Source organism: Hemicordylus capensis, chromosome 1 (genome assembly GCF_027244095.1).
Source record: "Hemicordylus capensis ecotype Gifberg chromosome 1, rHemCap1.1.pri, whole genome shotgun sequence".
NCBI classification, from domain to species: Eukaryota; Metazoa; Chordata; class Lepidosauria; order Squamata; family Cordylidae; genus Hemicordylus; species Hemicordylus capensis.
The window spans coordinates 344,532,110-344,556,482 of NC_069657.1; the positions used below are offsets into that span (position 1 = coordinate 344,532,110).

The 24,373-nt window shown below is 42.1% G+C and overlaps 1 protein-coding gene across 1 annotated transcript in view; it reads left to right on the forward strand.

The window, feature by feature from the left end:
• RSPO3 (R-spondin 3) overlaps nt 1–17,173 on the forward strand; it is a 100,608-nt gene extending 83,435 nt beyond the window's left edge. The window contains exon 5 of the mRNA XM_053285665.1: nt 15,952–17,173. Within this exon, the coding sequence (XP_053141640.1) occupies nt 15,952–16,139 (188 nt within the window). The 3' untranslated portion in view covers nt 16,140–17,173. The remainder of the gene's footprint in view (nt 1–15,951) is intronic.
• The last annotated feature ends 7,200 nt before the right edge of the window (nt 17,174–24,373 follow it).

A 24,373-nucleotide genomic window follows, 5' to 3' on the forward strand; every position in this document is an offset into this window, starting at 1 on the left:
AATTATTCCAAGCATCACCTTTAGCAACATTTCTTTTCTTATTTTTTTTTTCATGAAGAGAAGGCCCACAAGGCACAGTCAGTTTGACTTATTAGGAAGTGGTTTAGAAAGTGTCCAGGTCAGTGCAGGCATTAGAAAACAGTTACAGTTTCTGAAATGCATTGACATTAGGCCCAAAAGGGACTGTTAAATTATCATCTAGTCTAGACGGTTGCCTAATACAAACCATATTTATCAAGCTGCTATAACCCTACTAGCAGCTAAACTAAAACCACACCTTAGGCGGGGAAAGGCAACCATCATTAAAGTAAATAGTATCCTCAGTTTTGCTTTATGGTCTATATAATATTGAACTAACATGGAAACAAATCTTCATTTTATATACTAAACTATACCTTAGTATACTATACTAAACCTTTATTTTATTTTAGGAATTTTATTTTATTTTATTTATGAAGAATGCACGGATTCTCCCATGCTGGAATATTATAGGTGGAATGGGAATTAGTCTCTGTAGAGCACAAAAATATATTAAGAACAAGAACAATCAATTTGAAACTTTAGGATGGCAGGAGGAAAGAAGAAAGCTATTCTCATTACCAATCCCAGGGCAAGGAGGGTGGTAGTCTTCCCTTCCCCCTACACGATCCATGTTCAGGCTCTGGCCCACAGGGCAACAGGGCATATTCCCGGTGCACCCCACCCATGGGGCGCCCCTGAGCCCCGCCACACTCAGCAGCAGTGAATATTCCCACCCATTCTGCTCAAAACCATGTGCCCTCCCCGCATACATTCCACCGCCCTCTCAGTGCCCCCAGTCCAGCCCTGCCCATGTTCATTGGTGGGACACACAGATCACACGCCCACATGATCCATGCTGTTCCAAACAGCACAGATCTCCAGAGGTCATGACAATGCATCCCATCCAGATTCCACAATGCACTGCGCAATGGGTGCAGTGCACTGGGGGAATTCCTTGTGAATCAGGCACTCTAGGTGCCTGACTCTGTGTGCGTTTGGGCTGCATGCACACACACACGACCCCCATGCCAGGGTTAAGGGCTCGATCCCAGTGCTCCACATGAGCAGCCCAATCCAGGCTGGTCTGCCCTAGCCTTGGTTGGGCTGCTTGTGAAAGCCTTAAGGTGTTGTATACCAGTGATATCATAGGCACCAGCTTATATGTGCTCCAGACAACTGTGCATCCATACTTCACAAAATGAAATGCAACTTGAGGAAAATCACATATTCCTAGCAACAAAATATTTGTTGTTTAAGTGCAGGAAAAATACCATTTCTGCAGGGTGCTTCCAGAATGCCTTCACTACCTAAACAGTTATGTGAATCTTAATCTTCAGTGATTAATCTTCAGTGATTAATCCAGTAATCTTCTGTGTAAGCACCTATATGAGCAGGCTGCATAAATCACAACTTTTAACCTAGCTAAATGTCATAGCTGGAGGAATCTGGGGGAAATAATTTAATCATAATTATTGTGTATACCCAATACTGACTTTCCTCTGTCCATTCATATTATATTATTTCTTTCCCCTTCTTTACAGATTATATAATTAACCAAGAAACTTCCACTTGCAGAATAAAAAATCCCCAGTAATTAACTGTCCAAAATGTAATTCTTCTAAGTTTAGGCCTATGGAATATAGCAGTCCAGGTATAAAGATTTACAACTGCATAAACGTCTCTGCTTTGGTCTTCCACTGATAATTACTTCAGCTCTTTTGCTTTCTCATTGTCTCCACCATTTGTCATCATCTAAGAGATTCAGTTTAAAACAACAACAGGCTTCAGACATGAAGCACTGCTACATTCCTGAATGTACCACCTTTATGAGATGCACCACCTTTAATTCACACAACCTCTCATTTGCAGTAACATGTAATGGATGTAATAATTTTAGAGAGGAGAGATGGTCTCGTTGTAGCAAACATGAATTGTGCCCTTGGCTAAGCAGGGTCCACCCAGGATTGCATTTGAATGAGATACTACATGTGAGCACTATAAGATACTCCCTTAGGGTACGGCCCTGCACTGAGAAGAACATCTGCATGCTTACTTACATACAGAAGGTTCCAAGTTCCCTCCCTGGCATCTCCAAGATAGGGCTGAGAGAGACTCCTGCCTGTAACTTTGGAAAAGCTGCTGCCAGTCTGTGTAGACAATACTGAGCTAGATGGACCAATGGTCTGACTCGGTAGAAGGTAACTTCCTATGTTTCTAGACAATGCCTTTTCTTTTTTTTAAGCCTACACAAAAAGTTTAAAATGTGTAAACATTTAAATGAGCTTTCTGCCAGGCTTCATTTTCTTCCTGCTTCTTTGCTCCTTCTTTCCTATCATCCTTACAGATCTGGTTCCATGCTGTGTTCTGCAAACTCCACTTATTGTTGGCTTGGAGGAGCTTAAGAATCCCTCTTAACGGGATACTTTCTATACAAATCTAACAAGGCCAGATTGGGGGGAAATCTCAGCTGCTGGACTTGGATTCTTTGAGCCAGTAACTATTTATAATCAATATTAATGAATGGCAGATGACAGCTGTTTATTGCCTACGCAGAAATGTGCATTGCAAAACCAGGAGGATTTAGTTTAAAGTCCAACAAATCTATTTCATTAATTGGACAGATGACTGGGGAGGGGAGGAGGGGAATTTGCCAATAAGTGATCCAAGCTCTGTAACACCAAAATACGCAATGCAATATAAGGTGTTTCACCTGCCTTTTATTATACTTATTCTTCATGTAGGGCACACTCAAAGAATGTGGCCTACATTTAATCAAAAGTCTTCCTCCTGGCTTGCACGTGCACTGCATTATACAGTGCCTTTTAGCTGAAGAATTTGCACAATTTAGTACAGCAAAGTCAGCTGTACTAACAGCCGTGTTTCACAGGCCAGTTTTGTCCTTGTTTTACAAGTGTAGTGCACACAGTCACATATCAAAGCAGTGGTGAAATACACCATCGAAACTGGCACAGATCTCCTGCATTTCAGTCCAATGGCTGATTTACTGAATCAAGCTGTTGTTAGCTCACCTTCAGTTGGGTTTGGACCCAGTTCTGGCAAATGCTGGGGCTCAAGAAGAGACTGGAATGCCTCTCTCTCTGTCCTAGTTCTGTCCGAATTTGCTTGCCTGTGTAATACGCTAGACTCCAGTTAAGATGCCTGAGAATGTAGGCTCCTCCTGCCTGCCTCTTAGCCCATATCCAAGATTTATTTGCAACCAGGGAGACTTGCCAAAGATCAGCCCCAGTCCTATTTTCATAGATTCCAGTAAGCAGCCCTTGCACAAGTGTCAGCCCTTGCTCAGCATATCAAGGGATTGTCAAATCACTTATGTGTCTAGTTGGCCCCAGTGGTGGTTTAAAACAAAAACTAAACATGAAGAAGTGGTTACCGTACATCCGAATCCTCAGCCACAGCTGTTTTCTGCTTCTGTTTCCTCAAAGACCTTCCAAGACACATCGACAGATACATTCGTGGGATCTCTCTTTCAGCTGTTTTTGGAGTGACATCCAATCAGTGGTGTAACAACATCATCCTTGGGCATGAATGAGAGAAGAATTAGTTCACTTGCTTGATCAAGTGGAAAGAACCTAGGAATTGCTCTGTTAGAACAGGATCCATCTTGTTCAGCATTTGGTCTTCAGCAGTAGCCAATCAAATTCCATGGGAAACGTGCTAATGCAGCTTGATGGAGGTAGCCATCTTCAACTGTTTGTCCCCAGAGGGGCATAGCAAGGTTGGAATGGGTCCTGGGACAAGAAGATGGGCCTTCAAGCCCCTACCTCCCCACCTTTTTCTTGAAAGGATGAGTGGGAGAGCAAAGAGCAAGCTGTCACCCCCAGGGCCCCAGGGACATTTGTGTGTGTGTCCCCCCCTCCACCCACCACCTGTTCAGTTATAGCTATGCACCTGGTAATCAAAAGGGTACTGCTCCTGAATACAGAATCTCCATTTTAGCTCTCATGGTTAATAGCCATTGATAGAACTACCCTCCATGAATACATCTATTTTAAAAAACGAAGGGCCCATTCATACATATCATTGCCATGCGATTGCTGCCATATGCTGCATCAGCATCATGCAGCTGGCAACTACGCAGGACACATGAAAAATACCCATAGCAGCAACCCGGGCTTCTAGGGAGGTATAACACTAGCATGAGGACTTTTCATGTGATCCACCCATTATCACTGCAGCATGGAACTACAGCCACATGGAAGCAGCTACCATGCCAGTATAGTGCTATAAACCACCTAAAGCTAGTCAAAGAGACAGTATCATAGCCTGTTTGAGCTACCTCTTTCCCCACAAATTGCAACCATACAAAGTAATGTCTGAACTAACTCTGCAGAAGTGTTAATTACATCTTGTAGATTTCTAACAGAAATTTCTAACATATGTTAAGGCCTGCAGGCTCCTATTTAAAAAAAAAGGAAAGAAAGAAAATAGCCTGTTCTCCCTCATTCCTTTTACCCAATATATTTGGCAAATTTATAAAGTTAGCCAGACAGTTGCTATAATAGGTCATACTTCTTGCTTCCTTCCCCCTCCTTATTCTGCCTTTCAGTTCGCTGTGCAGAAGCTCAAATAGTATTTTTTTTACTTCAATTAGCAAAGCTATATTTAATTAAAACAATGTTATATTGGCCCAAACTTTTGCCTGTTAACTAGAAACATCTGACATTATACATCACAGTATCTCTACTTCATGAATAAGTCCTTAAGGACCCATGTGCCCTGAGTGTTTTGAGAATAGATCCAAGCAGGTTTTCTTGCAAAACGGGCCTCCAGTTCTCAAGTCTAGATGAGTACTTAGAAAAGGGGGGGGGGGGGAACGTATGTTTCCTGAGGGCCAGTTCAGTTGAAGTGTCTGACTGGCCCTTTGCACCATGCAGTTAGGGGCACAAATGTGCATCTCACACCCTTTCCCAGAATGCCATGCCACTTTTCATAATTGTGAGCGTGGTGGGGAGGTGATTAGTCCAAACCACCCCCTCAGACCTGTTTTAAATACTGCATTAATATAGTACTAGCATTAGTCTCTGGAAATACTAGTGTTATGAATATTTATATACTGCTGACTGTAGGGTTGATAAATATTTTTAAGACAAATGAAAAGACACATCTTGGAATTAAAGACTCTGTTGTACATGTTGTACACACTGTAGAGCTGAGGAGGCTATTCTAAAATAAGGGTGTGCCCTGTGATGCAGCTGTGTAATAAACAAGGGCTAGAATTTCTCAGAGTGATATGGAGAGTTGTCTGGAGAGGGATGGGAGAGGTGCATGTTCTTTCCTGAATCCTGACCCATCCCAATGTCTATAAGTAGAAACCTACCACAGTTCCATTTTTATTTTTTATTTTTGGAGGCTGTATAGATAACCAGACTACTTTGGGGTGTGCTCTTTCACCCTGAGCAGCTTGTTATCCATACCATCTTGCCAAATAGTAAGAAGAATTCTACTGTGTTTCAGGTGCAAGTGTGCAGTTGAACAGTAGGCCTGTGTGCCAGCAAAAATGTTGGGTCAATTCTGAACAAATCTGAGCAGACAAAAGAAAGAAAATGTCGGGGAGGCCAAGATGGCCCCTCCAGCACCATTGGAGTCAGGTTGGTATTGACCTGACATTTTACTGACATAATGTCAGAGCTACCCTCCCTGCCCACACCTGCTTTTTCCCTGCCCTCCCACACACTGCCACCACTCTGGGTCACCTCTGGTGGGCCTCAGCATCACCACTGCCACTTGTGCTTCTGCCACTGCACTGCTGATGAGCCTCCATTACAAAGCCTCCAGTTGTTGCTGCTGCTGCTGCCAAGCCTCCACTGGGCTGCCGCACCACCATCAAACCTCCATCATCAACATTCTGGTGCTGGTATTGCTGCTGCAGTGGCAGTCTTCATTATGTGCAAAGTGAAATTCTGCATCCCTTAAAGGTACTACAATCCCTACAATGCACCAAGCCCCAGGGTCCTTCTGGCATTCCTAGAAAAAGCAAGCACTGCATATGGTGCTTGCCTTTAAAAATGCCCCTCCCGCTCTGCTTTGCATATAATGAAGATTGCTGTCATTGTAGCAGCACGGCCAACACCAGTGCCGGCAATGGAGGTCTGGTGGCGGTGCAGTGGCCCAGAGGCGGCCTGGTGGCAGCAGTGACAACACCAAAGGCCTGGCAATAGAGACCTGCCAGTGGAGCAGCAGCACAGTGACAGCCTGAAGCAGGAGAATCAGGAGCAGTGGTAGTGATGTGGAGATCAGCAGAGGTGACTCAGAGTGGCCACTCGTTCAACTATAAAGGTAGGCAGGAAAGGGCAGGGAAAGGGTGGAGGAGGTAGGAGGGCAAGGGGAGGTTAGTTCCGACAGGAATGTTGGAACTAGGACTAATTCACCACTGATCAGAGGAAATTTAGTCAGAGTTCCAGCTGTTGGGGCTTACCACCTATCGGTTCTGAAATTAATTCCAATAGTCCTGATATGGAGACTATTGGATCCATCATGACTGTCAAAACTATCTGACTGCACAGGCCTACTAAATAGTTTGTTGTAACCACCTTTTGCTGGTCCAATACAAGTAGCTGTGCACCACAGCCTTTGTTGATGGTAAGGCTGGAGGTTAATCAGTAGGGATGTGCAAACGGATTCGGGTGCAAATCAAATCCCACCAGATTCTATTTGAATCTATTCAAAATTCAAATCCCTCCTATTAATTTCCCCAGATTACCAGCTTTCATTAAAAAAAAAAAAAAAAAGCTAAGCTCTAGCCCTTGTAGAATGGGAGTTATGTAGCAAAATGTGTGGTCGCTATTTTTAAAGTGTTTGGATTCTTTGGTGTATAATAACTTTCCCTCAATGAATCCCTATGAGGGTTCATTACACACCTTCATTTCTTCTATTCATTTTGACTGTCTTTTAGACAGTGCCAACTGTCAACTGCCATGTGCTAACTACACCCCTTTCCTACCTGCAAGGCAGTGGGGTACTACTCAGTTTATGTTCTAGGATTTTTTTCAAGTGTTTAGGCTCTTTTATGTCTAATAACCTTTCCTCATAATGAATCCCTATGAGAATTCATTACACACCAAAGAGTCTAAACACCTCAAAAATTACTAAAATATAAACTGAGTACCCAGTGGCTTGTGGTTTGTGGGGTAATTGGAACATGGGATGCCACTAATTCCCCACCTCCACCTGCAAAGCAGTGGGGTCAAAATGAACAGAAGAAATGAAGGTGTGTAATGAAGACACCAGAGAATCTAAACACTTCAAAAATTCATAAAAAATAAACTGAGTACCTCAGTGTATGTGTGTGTGTGGGGGGGGTGTAGTTGATACATGGCAGTTGACAGTTGGCACTGTCCAATGATAGTCAAAATGAACAGAAGAAACGAAGGCGTATAATGAATCCTCCTAGGGATTCATTATGAGGAAAAGTTATTAGACACCAAAGAATCTAAACATTTCAATATTTCTAAAAATTAAAATGAGTACCCCACTGCCTTGCAGGTGTGTGTGTGTGTGGTGGGGGTTGTAGTTGGCACATGGCAGTTGACAGCTGGCACTGTCCAGTGACAGTCAAAATGAGCAGAAGAAATGAAAGTGTGCAATGAATCCTCAAAGGGATTAATTATGAGGAAAAGTTATTTTTTTGCCAAAGAATCCAAACACATGAAAAATAATGACTGCACATTTTGCACCATAACTCCTCTTCTACAAGGGCTAGAGCTTAGCTTCTTCTTTTTTTAAAAGAAAGCTGGGGATCCATTTTAGAGTTAGGATATGGCAACTTCGAATCCACATTGTTTCCTATGGTGGAAATGTTCAAAAACTGTAAAAACTTAAAAAAAAAAAACCATTAAAAATCAACCAAGTGTCCCACTGCCTTAAAATTTGGGTGGAAGGGGGACCTACCCACCACCCAAATTTGGTGCCCCAGGACCTTGTTAAGTGGCCCAAATCAGTTCAAATCTGAATTGAATCAAAGCAAATGCAAATCGAATCTGGGGTGATTTGGAGGGGGTAGATTTGGATACCAAACAAATCAGGAGTGATTTGTTTGGGGCACAAATTGAACCAAAAAATTGATTTGTGCACATCCCTATTAATCAGTAGTGGAGCTACTGTTGATTGCTGTTGCTGCTGGGCACAGAGCATCCTTGTTTGCTGCCTACCCAGCAATGAAGAACAAACAGAGTCATGAATAGCCAAGTAGGGGGAGGCAGTGTCAAATTGGTGTGCATGTGTGAGAAGTATGAAGAGAAGCCTTTGGATCTCTGCTCTTGCTCTTGGACAGGCTCTGACAAGACTCTTATCTTCATAAGCACCAGGATATCTTCTTAGTGATTAGATAAGCCTTAACTGAAGAAATCCTATGCATTGTTGCTTGTAAATTTAAGAGACATCAGTGATTTGATTTCTTTGCATTTGATTACTGCATACTTGTGTACTGAAAGTGTGACCAGATACCACTGAAAAGTATTGCACTTGATAAACTGATAAGTACAATTGCTTGTGATGCTATACTTCTGAGAGTCTGTTCATTGTGCAAATTGTCATTTGATGTTGCAGTCTGCCGATGAACATTCCAGTCATTTAAGAATTTTGTGCAGAATGCTATGGAACCAAATTCATGATTATAATATTAATTAGTCACAGTGAAGTTTTGAGATTGTCTTAAAGATAAGACAAGATAACAGGTTGGTAAACATCTTGTTAAAACCCACACAATGATACCTATTAAATAAAACACATGGATGAATCAGAGCACTGACAGTTCACATTCTGCCTTTGCCTAGCCTATTTATAAAAATCTGGCAGCTAATTTCAGTTTGTGCAAAAGCTATGGTACAACAAATAACTGTCAACTCACTGCTCAGTCTGCTGGGGATTTAAGAAGACTAAATTTTACCACATTCTTGCAAAAGCCAAACAGGATAAAACCTACATTAGGATATTCTCATAAAGCTTCATTTTGGGTTGAAGTCAGAATTCCACCAGGGTATGCAAATTTGCCTCATGATTTTCAGCTTCAAGCAAATGTTGGCACAATGCAGAATTATCAATATCCAACATGTTGCTGGATCATTTTTCTGATGGTTAAAACCAGCTGCAATTTTAAGACGCAAAGCCAGGATAAAAAGCAGTAGAAGACAGCAGCTACTGGGAAGAACAGAAACAGCTACGTTTCTAAGGGCCACTTCACATGTTACAGACAGAAAGAGGCCTATACTGCAGTGGTCACTGCACATCTTCTTTGGCAAGAATATTAGCTCCGAAAAGATACTATCGTGGCTGACATCCTAATGAAGCGTACATGCTTTGAGGTCCTGCTGCAGGCACCCAGTGGGAGCCTCCATGCAACAGTCCTCTGGCATGTGCAGTGCTGTGCCAGAGTCCTAATACTGCTTAGCACTAACGGCACTCTAGAAGCACTCTGAGAGATCAAAACACATAGCTGAACATCAGTGAATTGTTCTTGACCTTGCAGAGCACCTCCAGAGCATGGGCAGTGCTCAGAAGTGTTAGGACTCTGGCACAAGAGTGCTAGAGGGCTGTTAGAGTTTTGCAAGGACTCTGTCTTTTGTTAGTCAAGATGTCAACCACTGACTTCTTTTCCTGATAGCCAGAGCAAAATTCTGCAGATGATATCAAATCTGATCCTAAACATAACAAGAATGGCCCTGCACAGGGGCGTAACTATAATAGGGCAAGAGGAGACAGTTGTCTGGGGGCCCAATGCCTTGGGGGGGGGGCAGAGGCAAATCACATGACTGACTCCCCCAGCCGCACACCCGCCCGGGCTTCCTTCAGTTGTATTCATCCTCCAAAACTGATGTGAGTGAGACCTGGAGCTACCAGAACAGCATGTCTTTCTTTTGTACCATTACATGACTTGCATCGTCCACAATTTACAAAACCTTTTTTTTTTAAAGGATGATGTCTATTGTGGCGTGCGCGTGCGTGCGCACACACATTTTACTATGCTTTTTGTTACCACTATTCAGCCTCATTTAAGATTTCTTTACTTCATGAGCTGAGCTTCAGTGAGGGTGGGGGCCATTTTAAAATCTTGTCTCTGGGCCCACTCCAACCTTGCTACGCCCCTGGCCCTGCAGTATTTGAAAAAATGTGCAGTATTTCTGTGGTGCGCAAATGTTATCTGAGCCTGTGGCTAAGCATGGTGAAAAGAACAAAGAAGCAAACACCAGTTTCCAGGAGTGCCTGTTCTAACCTGGGTCTTATTTCATATACATTTCCCCCGTTTTTTTCCTGGGTGTTTTCTGTTTTGTTTGTTTGTTTGTTTGTTTGTTTGTGGTGTGGGGGGGTATGTAGTCCCAGGCTTTTTCAAATTCCTTTTCCCCTTAGAAACACAAAGCTCTGAAAAGATTGGTGAGAAAATAAGACTTTTAGACAGCTTTTCCCCTTAGAAGCAGAAGGGGTTGTGGCTGTCTTGAGGGAGTATTCTTCAACTTGAGAAATCCCCCACTCTTTTTGTTCAAGTCCTCCTCCTCCCCTCACCACAGAGTTCCATGACCTCTGTGGTGAGGGTTTTCTTTTCTTAGATTTTTTGAACACCAACATATCTGCAGGTCACCCCAGGTCTGCCGGTACCTCCCACTTGCGTGCAGGTGCTCTGGTTCTCTGTCCATAAGAGACCCACATTTCAGCACGTTCTAAAACAGCATATCAATTTGGAAACAGTATATCGATTATGCCCCTCCATTTCCTCAGTACCTACAACTAAACATGCTATGGCTGTGATTAGTGCTGATTAGGTAGGTGTTCGTACCTCCAGCTTTGCGTGCGTTGTTTCTTTCCATCACTAGGTGGGGTGGCACCTTTTGGGGAACTACTATTTTATACAGGCTTGCATAGGAGCACAAATTAAACCTTAAAATGACCAAGGCCTGCTATATCCCATCCTTCATCAAACCTTACCGACGTTCTCTGTGAACTTCTCCAATAGTACTTTTTAATCCAACAGGAGCCACCACTCTAGGTATCAGCTAGGAGGAGTTCCAAGCAGTTCACAAAACAAGACCCAAAGGGCTTCTATACCCTAGGAGACATTTCGGGCAACTTCAGGACCAGGTCAAACATTATTGCCAAAATGCTCTTCTCTGTAGCAGAGATGCTGAAACACACCTCTTCTCTGTAAGTCAGTGCCAAGAGGGCAATCTGGCTCTAGTGTGGGATACTGCGGGCAATCTTTTAAAAATAAACTGATTTGATAGTTGCTGATGGTTTGAGTGTTAACTTGTGGTTTTTGTTTTAGCTTGTTTTATTAGGTAGCTTAATGTTGTTCAGGTCATCTTATACACAGCTATGAGTGCCACTTTGTTGACAGAGAATCCATTATGTAAATATACTGTTTCAATTAACACTTTGAGTAGAAACACCAGGTACAAAAGTAAGAAACTACTTACCAATTACTCCTTCCACATGGAATGTTTTTGACCAAGAGCAAGGTCGTGTGTCGTTTTTGTTTCTTGGTGGAGTTCAAATAAATAATAATGTCAGGAATCTGCTTGCTTGCTGCTGTGGGTCCTCCTGACCGGCCCTGCCAGCTGACACTTGGCCCACGGTGTGGGGAGAAGCCTGACACATTTCTGGCAGCTTGGGAGGGCAGAGGGGCTGGAGGCAGGCCCAGCGGAGCGGGTGCAAGCAAGCCAGGGCGGCTGCTGAACAGCCACCCAGCCAGGCAAGCAGGACACGGGGTTGGGACAACAAACCCTGACAAATAACAACTTTATTATTAGCCACCCCATAACAATTGTTCTCAGTGCGGCTCACAGAATGTATATAAGCCAGTAACATTTGCATGTGACCTAATGAGATGCTTTTTGTTTCCTACTCTAGTTTTAGAAAACATTTCTCTCTGGGTTTTTCTCCCCCCCCCACCCCAATATGGGTTGGCTTATTTCCCTCAATCATATGAAACCATCTGCTCTGCAAGTTCCTTGGGACACTGCAACTTGATTCTTTCCTTACTTTTTGGTGACATGTTGTGGTCCTCATTATGTGGGTTAAGCCAGAGATGGGGTGGGACAAGGAGAGACAGCAGAAATGATGCACAGGTTGGTTCCATTTGGAGCAGGGATATTGGACTTCACAGCCTTCTAGTCTCTTGAAGTTGTATGCTTTTCAAAACTAGAGACTTATAGCAGCACTGGCATAAGATAAGCTTGTGTTATCTTCTACACTATCTGAGGTTTTGTTTTTTCATTACATGCTTGTCTACTGCAGTTATTTTTAAATGATAAGTTTTCAAAGAAATATTACCATTGTTCATTTCAATGCACTTGAATTGCAAATCTATTTAACCTGAAATCAATTTATTCCTTGGTTTTCTGTCTCATTGTTGTAATATTATACTGTGAAAAGTTCAGATATTTGCTAGGGTTGGAGCATCTGTCTCTTGTCATGTATAACTTTTACTGATTATTTCTCGAAAGGCAGACTAAACATGTAGTTCTGATATAATACAGCATCACATTTGAATTTCTGCTTCACTCAAACACCTGCATTAGCTGAACAGCATTCTCTAAAAAGCAACATCCATGGCCTCAAGGGACTATAATTGGAGCTGTTTTGTTGAAGGTTGAGCCCAATCTTTTTCAGATATAGATATTTCAGCTAATAGCCCAATATTTCTTTGGGACAAAGTTTTTCGATGGTATGAATTGCAGCTCCAATGACCAAAAAAGCTAGTTTTTAAGGAACTACTCTGAATAAACATGTCTGAAGTTGTGGCTTTTCCAGTGATTCAGCTATCATTGAATACATGCCCAATAACTATTTTCTTAGCACTATTATCCCACATAGAGACCAGTCCATGTTTTATAAATTGTGCTTGGAGGCCTGTGGGGGAGGGAATAGTCTTGTTGCAAAATGTGGTGAGGGGAAGCCTGCTGCTTTTGCTTGTGTGTGCAGTTGCACATGTACATGCTCCAGCCCAGGAGAGGGCAGATTCTCTGCTGCTAATGGGAACTTAGGAGACACATGTCCTAATGCCAGCATGCATAATGTTCTTGTTCCTGTTCTCTCTGCTAGTGGGAACCGTTGTGTGGTAGATCCTTTCCATCCTACAATCCATCTTAACAGGACATTTCTTAGAGGCAGGGAGCTTGACGTCTGTCCTCCTCCATTGCCATCTGGAAGGCCATTACATACCTGAAATACTGGAGGGTGGTATTATTCTTTGAATGAAGAGATTGGCAAATGAAAATGCTGCTTCTTTTGCACTGGATGCCTTGGGATAGAGGGGTCCAATTTCTTTGGCAGACATTGTGGAGCTTGGTCTGAGTATTTTTGGAAGCTGGTCCTCCTCCAAAAATTTGATCATGCTTCTTGGAAATGAGAAGGGAGCTAGGAATTTACATAGTATTGCATTAATAGACTATAGGTGACTTGAAGCTGCCCAGAAGCAAACAAGAATTGCATCAGTGGTTCTTGAGAAGTTGACTCTGCCAGTGTGTTTTCTCCACCAGGAAATAACTGGAGTTACAGAAACAAACACACTTTCCCTTATGCTACAGTTAGTGGGTTTTATGGGATGTAGGAAGGCAAAATGACATAGGCTGTATGGCAGTCCACCTCAGTTTTCCCTTGGCTCACACAGCCCCGGCATGTCGTTATTAAATTGAAGGCTAGTTGTGCCAGGGTGTGTAGAGTGGGGGGAGGGGGAGGGAAGTTTGCCTGGGCACTTTCCAGATTACCCACTCAACACCGGCGAAATGCTTTGGTTCAGGCAAATCGCATTCAAAACATAAATAGCAAAGTGCCCAGCAGGGGGAGCAGTCTCGCAAAAACTAACAACCGGAAAATACAGCAACCTTTTTACGCTGGACATACAACATTATAGCAATAAATCACAGCAATTAAATCTGAAACAAGGCATCAGAAATGCAAACAGCATCCTGCTGTCAGCGTAGGGACTGTAACATAGGAAGTGTGGAAGCAACACAGACTGCAACACAGACTGCAACACAGGAAGTGTGGAAGCACACTTCGGAGATACATCGTGACCCTATTGCCGGTCTAATCTGGAAAGCACCCTGGAGGAAAAGCCTGGCTGGGGTATATATAGCCCATAAGACTCTCAGTCACATGCACCTGGTTTGACAGTATTCATCCTTTTTATTTTGATATCTAATGCTGTGTGTGTGTGTGTGTGTGTGTACGTGCACACAGATGAGAGTGGATTAGGTTTATAAGCAATCATTTCACTAGCACAGGGTTGTTAATAAGAACAGCTGAACTGTTATGCAAAATTCTCCTATGTCTGTGAAGGCCCAGCAGCCTATATTGATGCCTCATCTTGATCAGTGTATATTATCCAACTCCCCACCCCGTGTCACAAATTTTAATATCAATTTTACATCAATCTATACTTACTCTTGTTTCTTTCTGTGGGTAAGCAATAAGGCATAATAAGTTTTGTGTTAAGATATTTCTGTAACTGAAGGCCTAATTGGGTAACAGTGATAACCTTGTATACTTATTTCCTTGTAACCTTTGAATGTGGTAAGCCAATCGGTCCAGAGAGCACAAGCATTGTCAAAGAAAAGGGGGCGGGGGATGTACATCAAACAGTGACATGCTATTCTGCACTATTCTTCCTGTCAATCCTGGATTAAGGGTTCTTCTCTTCTAAGAAGAGGTGGGTCCCCCTCTTTCCCCTTTAAAAGAATCCTAAATTGAGCAGATTGCAGAAGATAGGCTTGGAAAGCTCAATGGTGCCCCTTAGTGGATTGTTTTGGGTAGTGCACTAAAGCAATGCAATCCATAGGATAGTCATTTGGAACCAGAGCAATTGCTGACTTTTGTTTGTCATGCTTTGTTTCATATCTTCATAGAAAAATATATATTGCAGGAATCACATTCTCTTCAACCACTCTATATTACCCATCTTAGCTACAACAATAAAAACAAAATATTAAAGCTGTTGCCTTTATTATGTCTTCTTTCCCCACAGTTTGTAGGTGTAATGCCTTAATGTCCACCAATTTATTGTAAAATAAGATTCTTATTACAGCATCTGATCTTTGAAATGATCTACAACTTAAAAAATACCTTCTTAACATAATCTCCTTAATATATAAAAATACCTTCTTAACTCTAATCATGGAGCATTGCCAAAGGGTAAAAAAGATATGGAACAAGATCAAAACACACACACACACACACACACACACACACCACCAGGGCTGTTGACTATAATACAGATGATAATTGCAAACAGCTGGAGATAAAGTCATTTTTACACAAATAATCACCAAAAAGACTGTAAAGTTGTGTGTGTATGATAACACTGAAGGAAGGAAGGCCAGACCTTTTTTTATCCTTTTTTAAAAGAGGTACCATATGGATATCAGAGAAACAAACAGGATTACCACAACTGGGACAAGAGCCTGAAGTTGTGTCCTTCCAGTTGTTCTTGGTCTTGATGCATCTTGTAATCCTTGAAAGAGGCCCTTTGTCAGCCGCCCTGCCCCGCTTCACTTCACTGATTTAGAAATGCAGAGTTTGAGAACACCCAATTTAAAGAGGGGGGAATAGGGCCCCCATGTCCCCTGGAATTTAGGGCATGCCCCAGATTTTGGCTCCTCCACCTGGCTACTAAATTCCACCCAGATTTACACAGATTTCAAATGCGCTGCCTGGATTGCCCAGATTTTTCTCTGGATCCGATCACATGAGAGGGCAGAGAAGGAGCGTAAAGTACATAAATCTGTCAAATAAATAGATAAAATGCAAATTAGGTGCAGCATAATTTGCATAATATGTAAATTAGGCCAACTGGATTTGGGAAGCTTGAATATGGCCACCCTAGGGGGGAAGCAACAACAAAAAAAGGACACCCTGCCTCCCCCCCCCCGATGTTAATGTGCTTTGTAATGAACTAGTATTTATTTATCTATCTTATTTTAGGGAGAAAAAACAGAGAGGAAAGAAGAAAAAAGCCAAAGAGAGAAGAAAGCAAAGAAGCCAGGCAGGAAAACAAAGGCCGAGAATCCAGAAGCCAAAACCGAGAACAGCAGGAAAATAAAAGTAAAATGCAGTTGAAGAAAAGAAGAGCGCAGGAAAAAATGGCAGAAACTCCTAACCCTCAGCACTGAACACTAATCACCTGACACCACTGTTTAAGACTTTTGCTGCTGCTATCTCCACCAGATCCCGGGGCAGGTGCTCCCCAAATAAGCCACAAATGGACAATATTATCAGTTATACTTACATCTTAAACAACATTCCAAATAATTCGTATTATATTCTTCATGCAGTCATAGTTTATTCAAGAGACGGACATAAGCAAAGAATGTTTTTAAACAAATCTTTAAATGGGATACTTCCAAACTATTATATTATATGCTTCCATGCATCTCTAAGAGGCAATTTAAAAGTTTTGTATATAATATCAATATGGTATAAGGTATAGCAATATATTGAATGACATCTGTGGGGGGGGGACTGTCTTTTGTTCTTTGTAAAATATTTTTCAATCTATTGTTTATGAAGCAAGAGATATCTAAGTAACAGACACAGTATCCCTACATGCATAATTATACATGCTACATAAAGAGGGGATTTTCCCTCTAAAGAGGAAAACAATCTCTTAAGAGATGGTGGAAATCTGAGAGTTTATACCCCACAGTCGATAAAAGCTACTTGGTGGTTCCCTGGATTTTGCCCCAGAAACTCCAGACTGAACAGCTATGGGGCTCTAAAATAAAATGGAGAGGGGAAAAGTGGAAACAACAGTAAACGCATCAGAAGCTCTTCTTCTGAAGGACCAGTGACAGCGCTTAGCTATGTAGCGCTCCCGTTTGCAGCACAGCACAATGTTTTCTGATCTAAACCATGATCCTACAGTGTGTGCTGCTCTAGGCGTTTTGCAACTCTGTATAATTTAAATCTACATTTTGGATCTTCCAGTGACTGGCAAATCATATTTGTAGGAAACAAACACCAAGTTAATAAAGAAAAGAGAAAATAGACCACAGAAACATAATGTCATTTGCACTGTCAATTTGTTTCGTTTCTCTTTGAATTAAACACTATCACACATGCTGCTTTGTAAACAGAGAAGAAGAAAAAGGATGCTGATCTTTAGAAATGTGCTATCTAATAAATGAATGCCACTTTTCTAAACACATATATTTGTGGATGGAGTACATGAAATTAAAAGAAACAAAGGATATTTCCAGACAGAGGTGCTTTTTTTTTTTTAATGCTTTTTTTTTTTTGCTGTGGGCGGGTGGGAGGATGGGGGCTTGTCAGGCATGTTCATTCAACATGGTCAACACCCAGAAGCAACACGGGCATCGTAACAATGTATATGCTGATCTCCACTAATCCAAATTATTGACTGTGGACTAACCAGCTATTGGTGGGAGGAAAGTGATGGTGCAGCCAACTTTTGAAGCAGCCCTGCAGCTGTGCCTTTAACAGGGTATTGACCTGTAGCAGTTAGTAGGTAGAATTCTTCACAGGATGGAGTTCTATGTATAGCATCTGCCAATTTCTCCAGGGGCCAGTTCAGAAACTGACAGTCCTAGTAAGAGTTCTAATACTCCACTCCTTCATACATCTATTCTGATGAAACAAACTGTAGTAGGGTGGAGGAGAAAATCTACATTATCCCCCAAAACTACATTCACTGTGGCAGAATTCATTCCCTTTCATGTGCTATAATTCCTCCAGGACCAAAAATGATTAAGTGAGCTACAGATGGAACAATATCTCCAGAGTAATGCCCCCACAAACTGGCCAAATCAATTTCAGCTTTAGCTTCCGAGAAAACTAAATAGCCGCAACATCTCATCTATGAAGCATTTCATGTTGTGAGAAAAGGCCCTCTTTGTTTTCCTTTTTAATTTTAATCAAGAGCTAAATTCAAGATGTCACTAAGGCTGGAGACAAACAATAGAGACTGATGGTGGTGTTTATGGTGAGAGTTTACTGTGGTTTCTTTCCTTGCACTATTGTTGCTGGTCAAACAGATTTTGCAGTTGTTTTAAAAAAATTAGCAACAATGGCTGACATTTTGAGGAACAAAATGAGGCTGCTCTTAATGCAGCTGAAGACTTTGCCAGTACTGCAGCACATGTGTGCGGGGTGAAAGAGATATTTGCTGATTTCCTCTGCCTCTGATAGTGTTCTATGCCTTCCAGAAATATGTCTCTGAAGGCTGCACGGCTCTCAGAGACAGCACAGAGCACTTCCAGGCAGGGGAATCAGCCCAAAAATCGCTCCCCACACCTACCCACTGCAATAGTGAGGACACAGCCTCTGTGTGCAAGCTTTGTTATCAGGAAGTCAGCCACTGGCTTCTTTACACCATCTACAACTCTGAAAAGCACACCATCTATCCCCAGCCTGAAAAGCCATTTCCGCCGAGTTCAAACTACTTTGTTTCAGTAGGTAAGGTACTAGAACCATAATGTCTGAGTATTAGATCCATTTGATGTCCATATCCACACAATTTTCTTTCTTCTTTAGATCTGGTTGAAGCACTTCTCTCTCAGCTACTTAGCTCAACATGGCCACTGCAAGCAGCATGCGCCTTGTGGCACCTACACCAATATATACCATGTGACAAGGGCAACCAAGTTCCCTTCCTGGCATCTCCAAGATAGGGCTGAGAGAGACTCCTGCCTGCAACCTCGGAGAAGCCGCTGCCAGTCTGTGTAGACAATACTGAGCGAGATGGACCGATGGTCTGACTCAGTATACGGCAGTTTCCTATGTTCCTATGTCCCATCATTAGGTGGTGGCCCATGGGGCTCAGGTTCCCAATGAATGGCTCAGAGCCCCTAATCTCATTAGCCACCTCTGTCTCGACCGGGGGTTGGGCAATCACTACCATTCCTGTTGCTCCACCAGCAACAATTGTTTCCATCTCTAGGCCTATCCAGACATTCAGTGCTTACACAGTTACAGCACCAAAGTTTGTCGGAAGTCCTGCCCTGGTGCATCAGCCGCCCCCCTCCAATTCACTGTTCACGGTTAAAGCTGCATTTGCCTGCATAGGGAAATGACGTAACCACGATGGCAGGTGGTTCTGCAGTCAGGATCCTGGATCCCCCCACGCTGCTGATCATGGAAGCACCATCACAGTTACTGTGTTTCCCTATGCAGAAAAACGCAGCTGTAACATTGAGTGGGGAGTGGCAGGAACCAGGGTAGGACTTCCAACCCACTTCAGCGCTCTAATTGTGTGGGCACCAAATAGGGCTTCTGTCTCCTCCCTAAAAGATGTTCTGCTGGGCACAAAACAGGCCCTTTAGCCCCCAGTACAGCACTTGTCTCCTCCAGCTTCCCTTTGAGAAGGAGCCAGATGTAATTATCTGGTGTGCGGCGGCGGCGGGGGGGGGGGGGGGCTGATCGACTTTAATTACCATATTTTATGGACTATAAGACTCACTTTTTTCCTTGAAAAATATCCGCCGAAATTCAGGTGCGTCTTATATGTTTTAACAGTTTAATATGTTAAAACTCTGAAAAAGTGGATTAAAATTAAGGTGCGTCTTATAGTCTGTAGCGTCTTATAGTCCGTAAAATACGGTATCAAATTAAACTCAATTATTAATTATCCACGGCTTATCGGCCTGGATCCCGGATCTTTTATGTACCTAGCAACACTCCTGCCACGTGAGTTCGCTGCCTGTTAAATTAGCTTCAACTCAGCACACGCGGAATTTCCAAGAAAGACGCACACTTGGTCTTACCCTTTCTAGACAATGAAAGCTTAAAGCGAATCTTCAGAGTATTGAATATGAAGCCACTTGTGCTCATGCTTCACTTTAAGACTGTTATTTATGCTACTCACACTGCGAATGGTAGCAAGGCGAAGAAGTGATTGCTTGGTGTGAAACCACAATGATTAACGTTCACAATTTTTGAAATAAAGTGTAAAAACATCCCTTTGCAAGCTATGCTGCTTATCGCATTGTCAGTGCCCATGGCTGCAAGTTCTCCTCACTGCATTTGTTAATTAAGTAGTAAGATATAACAGAAGGCAGAACACTGCTGATTAATGCATGCCTCAGGTGGACAGCAAAAATACTGTTATCACAGAGTCAATGTCATCCAAGAGTTCATCATTCGGCACTTCAGAGCAGCAGCACCATCTGGATTGCTTGTGGTTTGAAAATGGATATTAAAAGGTATTCTGTTTTATTATAAGCATATATAAAAACCTAAGTGTTATGCTTAAATATGTCGCTTTTTAAACAGAACTCAGCATCTTATAGTGACTATCATTTTTAGACTTTACTGATGGACACCATGTTAATGCATAGGCCTGGGGTTTTTTGAATTCACTTGCACGATACAAGTTGCACAGTATATGAGCTGGAAGCTCATGGATCTCAACTGTGGAAGGATTAATAAAAATGGTTTGTTATATGTATTTAAACATTCACAATTCTGTTCCACAGTAGTGAGTACATGCAATTCTTCATATAGTCAAAGCACATCCATGCTCTTGTACAGAGACCACCCAAATGAAAACAATCCCAAGTCAATAGGGATGCAGATACCTAATATACAAATTCTCGATGTGAGCATTTTAGAATCAGAATGACGCCGTGTGAACTCATTCCTCAGGGCAATCAGTCAGAGGCGTAACTAGGGAAAACGGTGCCCGGGGCAAGCACTGAAATTGCGCCCCCCCGCGCCCCCCCTGCCGCCCCCCCCACCGCGCCCCCCCTGCCGCCCCCCCAACATACATCTGACTGACACACATGTTTCAGAAAACTTTTATTTTAAAGATTTAAAAAATTACAAAAATTACCAAAAATTTCAAAATGCACTACATACTTAGGTTTTTCCTCACAACAACCCTGTGAAGTTGGCTTGTATCTCAAACATCAGAATTATGATGCAATGATGATTATTATGATTATGATGCCCCTCCCTCACGCCCTGGTTCTGTTCCTGACTTTCCCTTGTGAGTGACTGTATTTTAACAAAACGAAAACCAAGGACTCCAAAGTAATTCGAGGGACTAGGGTGATAGTGCCAAAGACTCCTTATTCTCCTGCTGTTAAAGAAAGACTCCCCTTTTCCAAAACCGTGCGCTATTTACACCAGAAAAGGTTTCAAATGGAGGGGGAAGCATTTATGCATTTATGCTTTGTTTTAGGTTACGATTTCAAAGTTAGAAAAACTATAAAAGGGCCATTTTAGAGAAGATATGCACTGCCTTAGTTGCAAATCCTGCTTTTTTGAGATTCCCTGCAATTGAATAAAGCGATAATATACACCTTTGCTATTTAAATTGGTTGGAGAGTATTTATGACAATAAAAAATGAAATGGGATTTCAGATGCAACATTGGTTGCCTAAGACCACTCAGATTTAACTAATCTTCATCACATTGACAAAAAGAGCAATTAAAATTAAAATCCATGACTAAAACCAAACCACTTTGGGGTTGTTTTTAATGAAAGGTGGTATATAAATTTAACAATAAATGTTTAGAAGTATACACTTTCACCCCCTGCCCAACCTACAATTAATTCCAGCTTATTTTCAAAGGGCTTCTAGTTTTATTTACAAATTGCTTGGCAGCACCAATGTTTAAGTAATCGCTAATTGCTCCTAATGATAGTTTTACTTATTGTTAAATTTATATACCACCTTTCATTAAAACATTCTCTGTTCATCTGATTTTCAGTCTGGTTAATTAAATCGGTGGAGGTTTAGACTTTCCTGATGGGCTGAAACAGCTAATCCATTTTGATGATGACATATAATTAAATTAGCTTGCATTACATAGTGAAAAAGTCCAGGAAGGGAGAGATGGGGGGATGTGGAACCCAAGGTTCCACAGCCCCCCATCTCCCCCTCCCTGAACCTTTTCAGTTAAAACGTGGTTAGATTATAGGGGAGGAAGGACTTGGATGAGCAAAAAGGGGAACTGGTGGCAAAAAATACAACTGGAAAAAACTTCCCCCTTCCCCTTCCCCTGGCAGCAGCAGGCAGAATGTAGCTGAGGAGAACAGCCCGCCCCTCCCCCTCCCCACTCCATTTCCCGACTGAGCTGGTGCAAGAGGAAATCTGTGCCAGTTAAGGGAATGAGTTGGACAAAGGAGATCAGGATGAAGTCCAAGGGGGACAAATGGTGCTCACGGCTGGCATGAAAGGGTGGCTGCTGACCAGCTAAGCAGCAGCAGCAACAGCAACAGCAGCAAGCAAGATCTCCCAGATGGGTCGGGGGTTGGAGAGAGCACACCAAACATGCACGGTCTATGCAGTGCTCTCCGGCTGGGTTTGCAGGGGGACGTTGTTTGTTCCCAAGACTTTAAAATACAGACAGCTTGCCCTGCGCTGCGGGGGAGGGGGACTGCTCTGCAAAAAAATAATAATAATAAATTAAAAAAAATTTTTTTCGGCAAATCGGCGGGGGCACTTTTTGGTGCCCCCTGCCAAGTGGCGCCCGGGGCATGTGCCCCCCCTGCCCCCCCTAAAGTTACGCTTATGCAATCAGTTCTGGCAAGTTTGGGAGAACAACCATTCTGGTAGGTTTGTGATGCTTCCCAAGGCACGTGACTTCATAGCCGAGATAATTTTAAACTATAATCCAATAATCCAAAGTCAATATTGGACATTATTTATACTTTCATTTATTTATTTGATTTATATACCACCCTTCCAAAGGTGGCTTAGGGCAGTTTACATTAATATTTTTTTTAAAAAAAAACCCCAATTAAAATCAAAAACCAATTAAAAGCAGATTAAAATTACAATTAAAACTAGAGAACATTAAAGCAAAATATCATTAAAAACAAGGCTAAAAAGATGGGTCTTTACGGCTTTCCTGAAGGCCTCCAGTGAAGACAATCTTCTTATATCCACGTGGACATCATGTAGCATTGTCAAATGCATATATTTACAGACACTTTACAGAGTATAGTGGGTGTGCATGCATGCACGCACACACACCCACGTGTAAAACGGGCTTGCAGATTGCAGGCATTCCTTCTGTACCACCAAACAACTATGCACTCTCCCTTCACTCCTCGCTAGTTGACAAAGAGCTGCTTTTTCATGTTTTTGATTTCTTAAGCAAGTTTCATGGAAATCTGACAGGGATAGAAATCCAGTGACCTGAAAAAATATAGCCTGTTGTTCATTTCTTCATCGTTTTGTGGAAGTCTGGACTTCCTGTCTATAAAAGTACCCAAGAAAATTGCCAAAGTTTGTCAAAAGGCATCATTTCCCATTCTTTTTCAGTGGGAGAGTTCACCCACATTTTCCAGGAAATTAATGAGGTGGGTTTTTTTGGAGGGGTTGATTTTTCTGGTAGTGTGGGCAAGGTCTGGAACCTACCTGCCAAAATGGCATGTTTATATCTTTCGTGGTTTGGTCTGGGAATTTCATGTCATTTAGTGAGGGAGGCCCAAGGAGCTTTATATATACAGATGTATATATGTGTGTGTAGTAGGCTAATGCTGAAAAGCAACTTACAAACAGGCTTGCCAGGAGGCTCTGGATTCTGGAAGGATGTACTCCACCACTACATATACACAATAGGAAATATACAATACATATTATATATGTCTGTATTGTACACACACACACCAGTGCAGACTTATAGAAAGAAAAAGATGGACACCCAAATACCTTTTTATCAGGGCAACACAACTTTGGCCAGTTATTGTTGGACTACAACTCCGTCCCCAGCCACAGTGGTCAGGGATAATGGGAGTTGCAGTCCAACATCTGCAGGAGGGCCAAGGTTGTGCAGTATTGCTCTATATAGACATCTATGAGATCACAGGGCTGATTCACATATTCATTCACATGTAGTGATTTTGTCACCTAATTTTCATATTGGGAAGCAATTTGAATGACCTCATTAAAAAAAAAACACAGTAAGAAATTTCTATGCCAGAGATTTCAAGCAGTCAAACTCTTCTCATGTGATTTTTTTCATATAGAATTGTCCCACCTGAAAATGAGATGGTAACATCATCTTTAAAAATGTTTACAAATAAAACATAAACATGTGTACTGGCCTTTACATCTCAAACATAAACATGTGTAATGTGTATTTCTACATTAAAATTTTCCACAGAGATGGATGCTATGTCAAAACTGCCTTGTTTTTGTGGTCTTTTTGTAACTCTGGTCCATTCACAAGGCTTGAAGGCTATTGCTTTTCTAATTTACCTCAGTGACAAAACTTATCAAAATCAAAAGTAGACTGGGTTGTGAAAGAGAAATGAATTCGAAGCATTGCTGACTTCCCACAATCACATCATGTAATCTGTGGATGGATGGATAGGTGTGTGGGCAGTGGCTGGCGGATGGATAAGATTGTACTGAGAAAATATGCTCTTGGAATA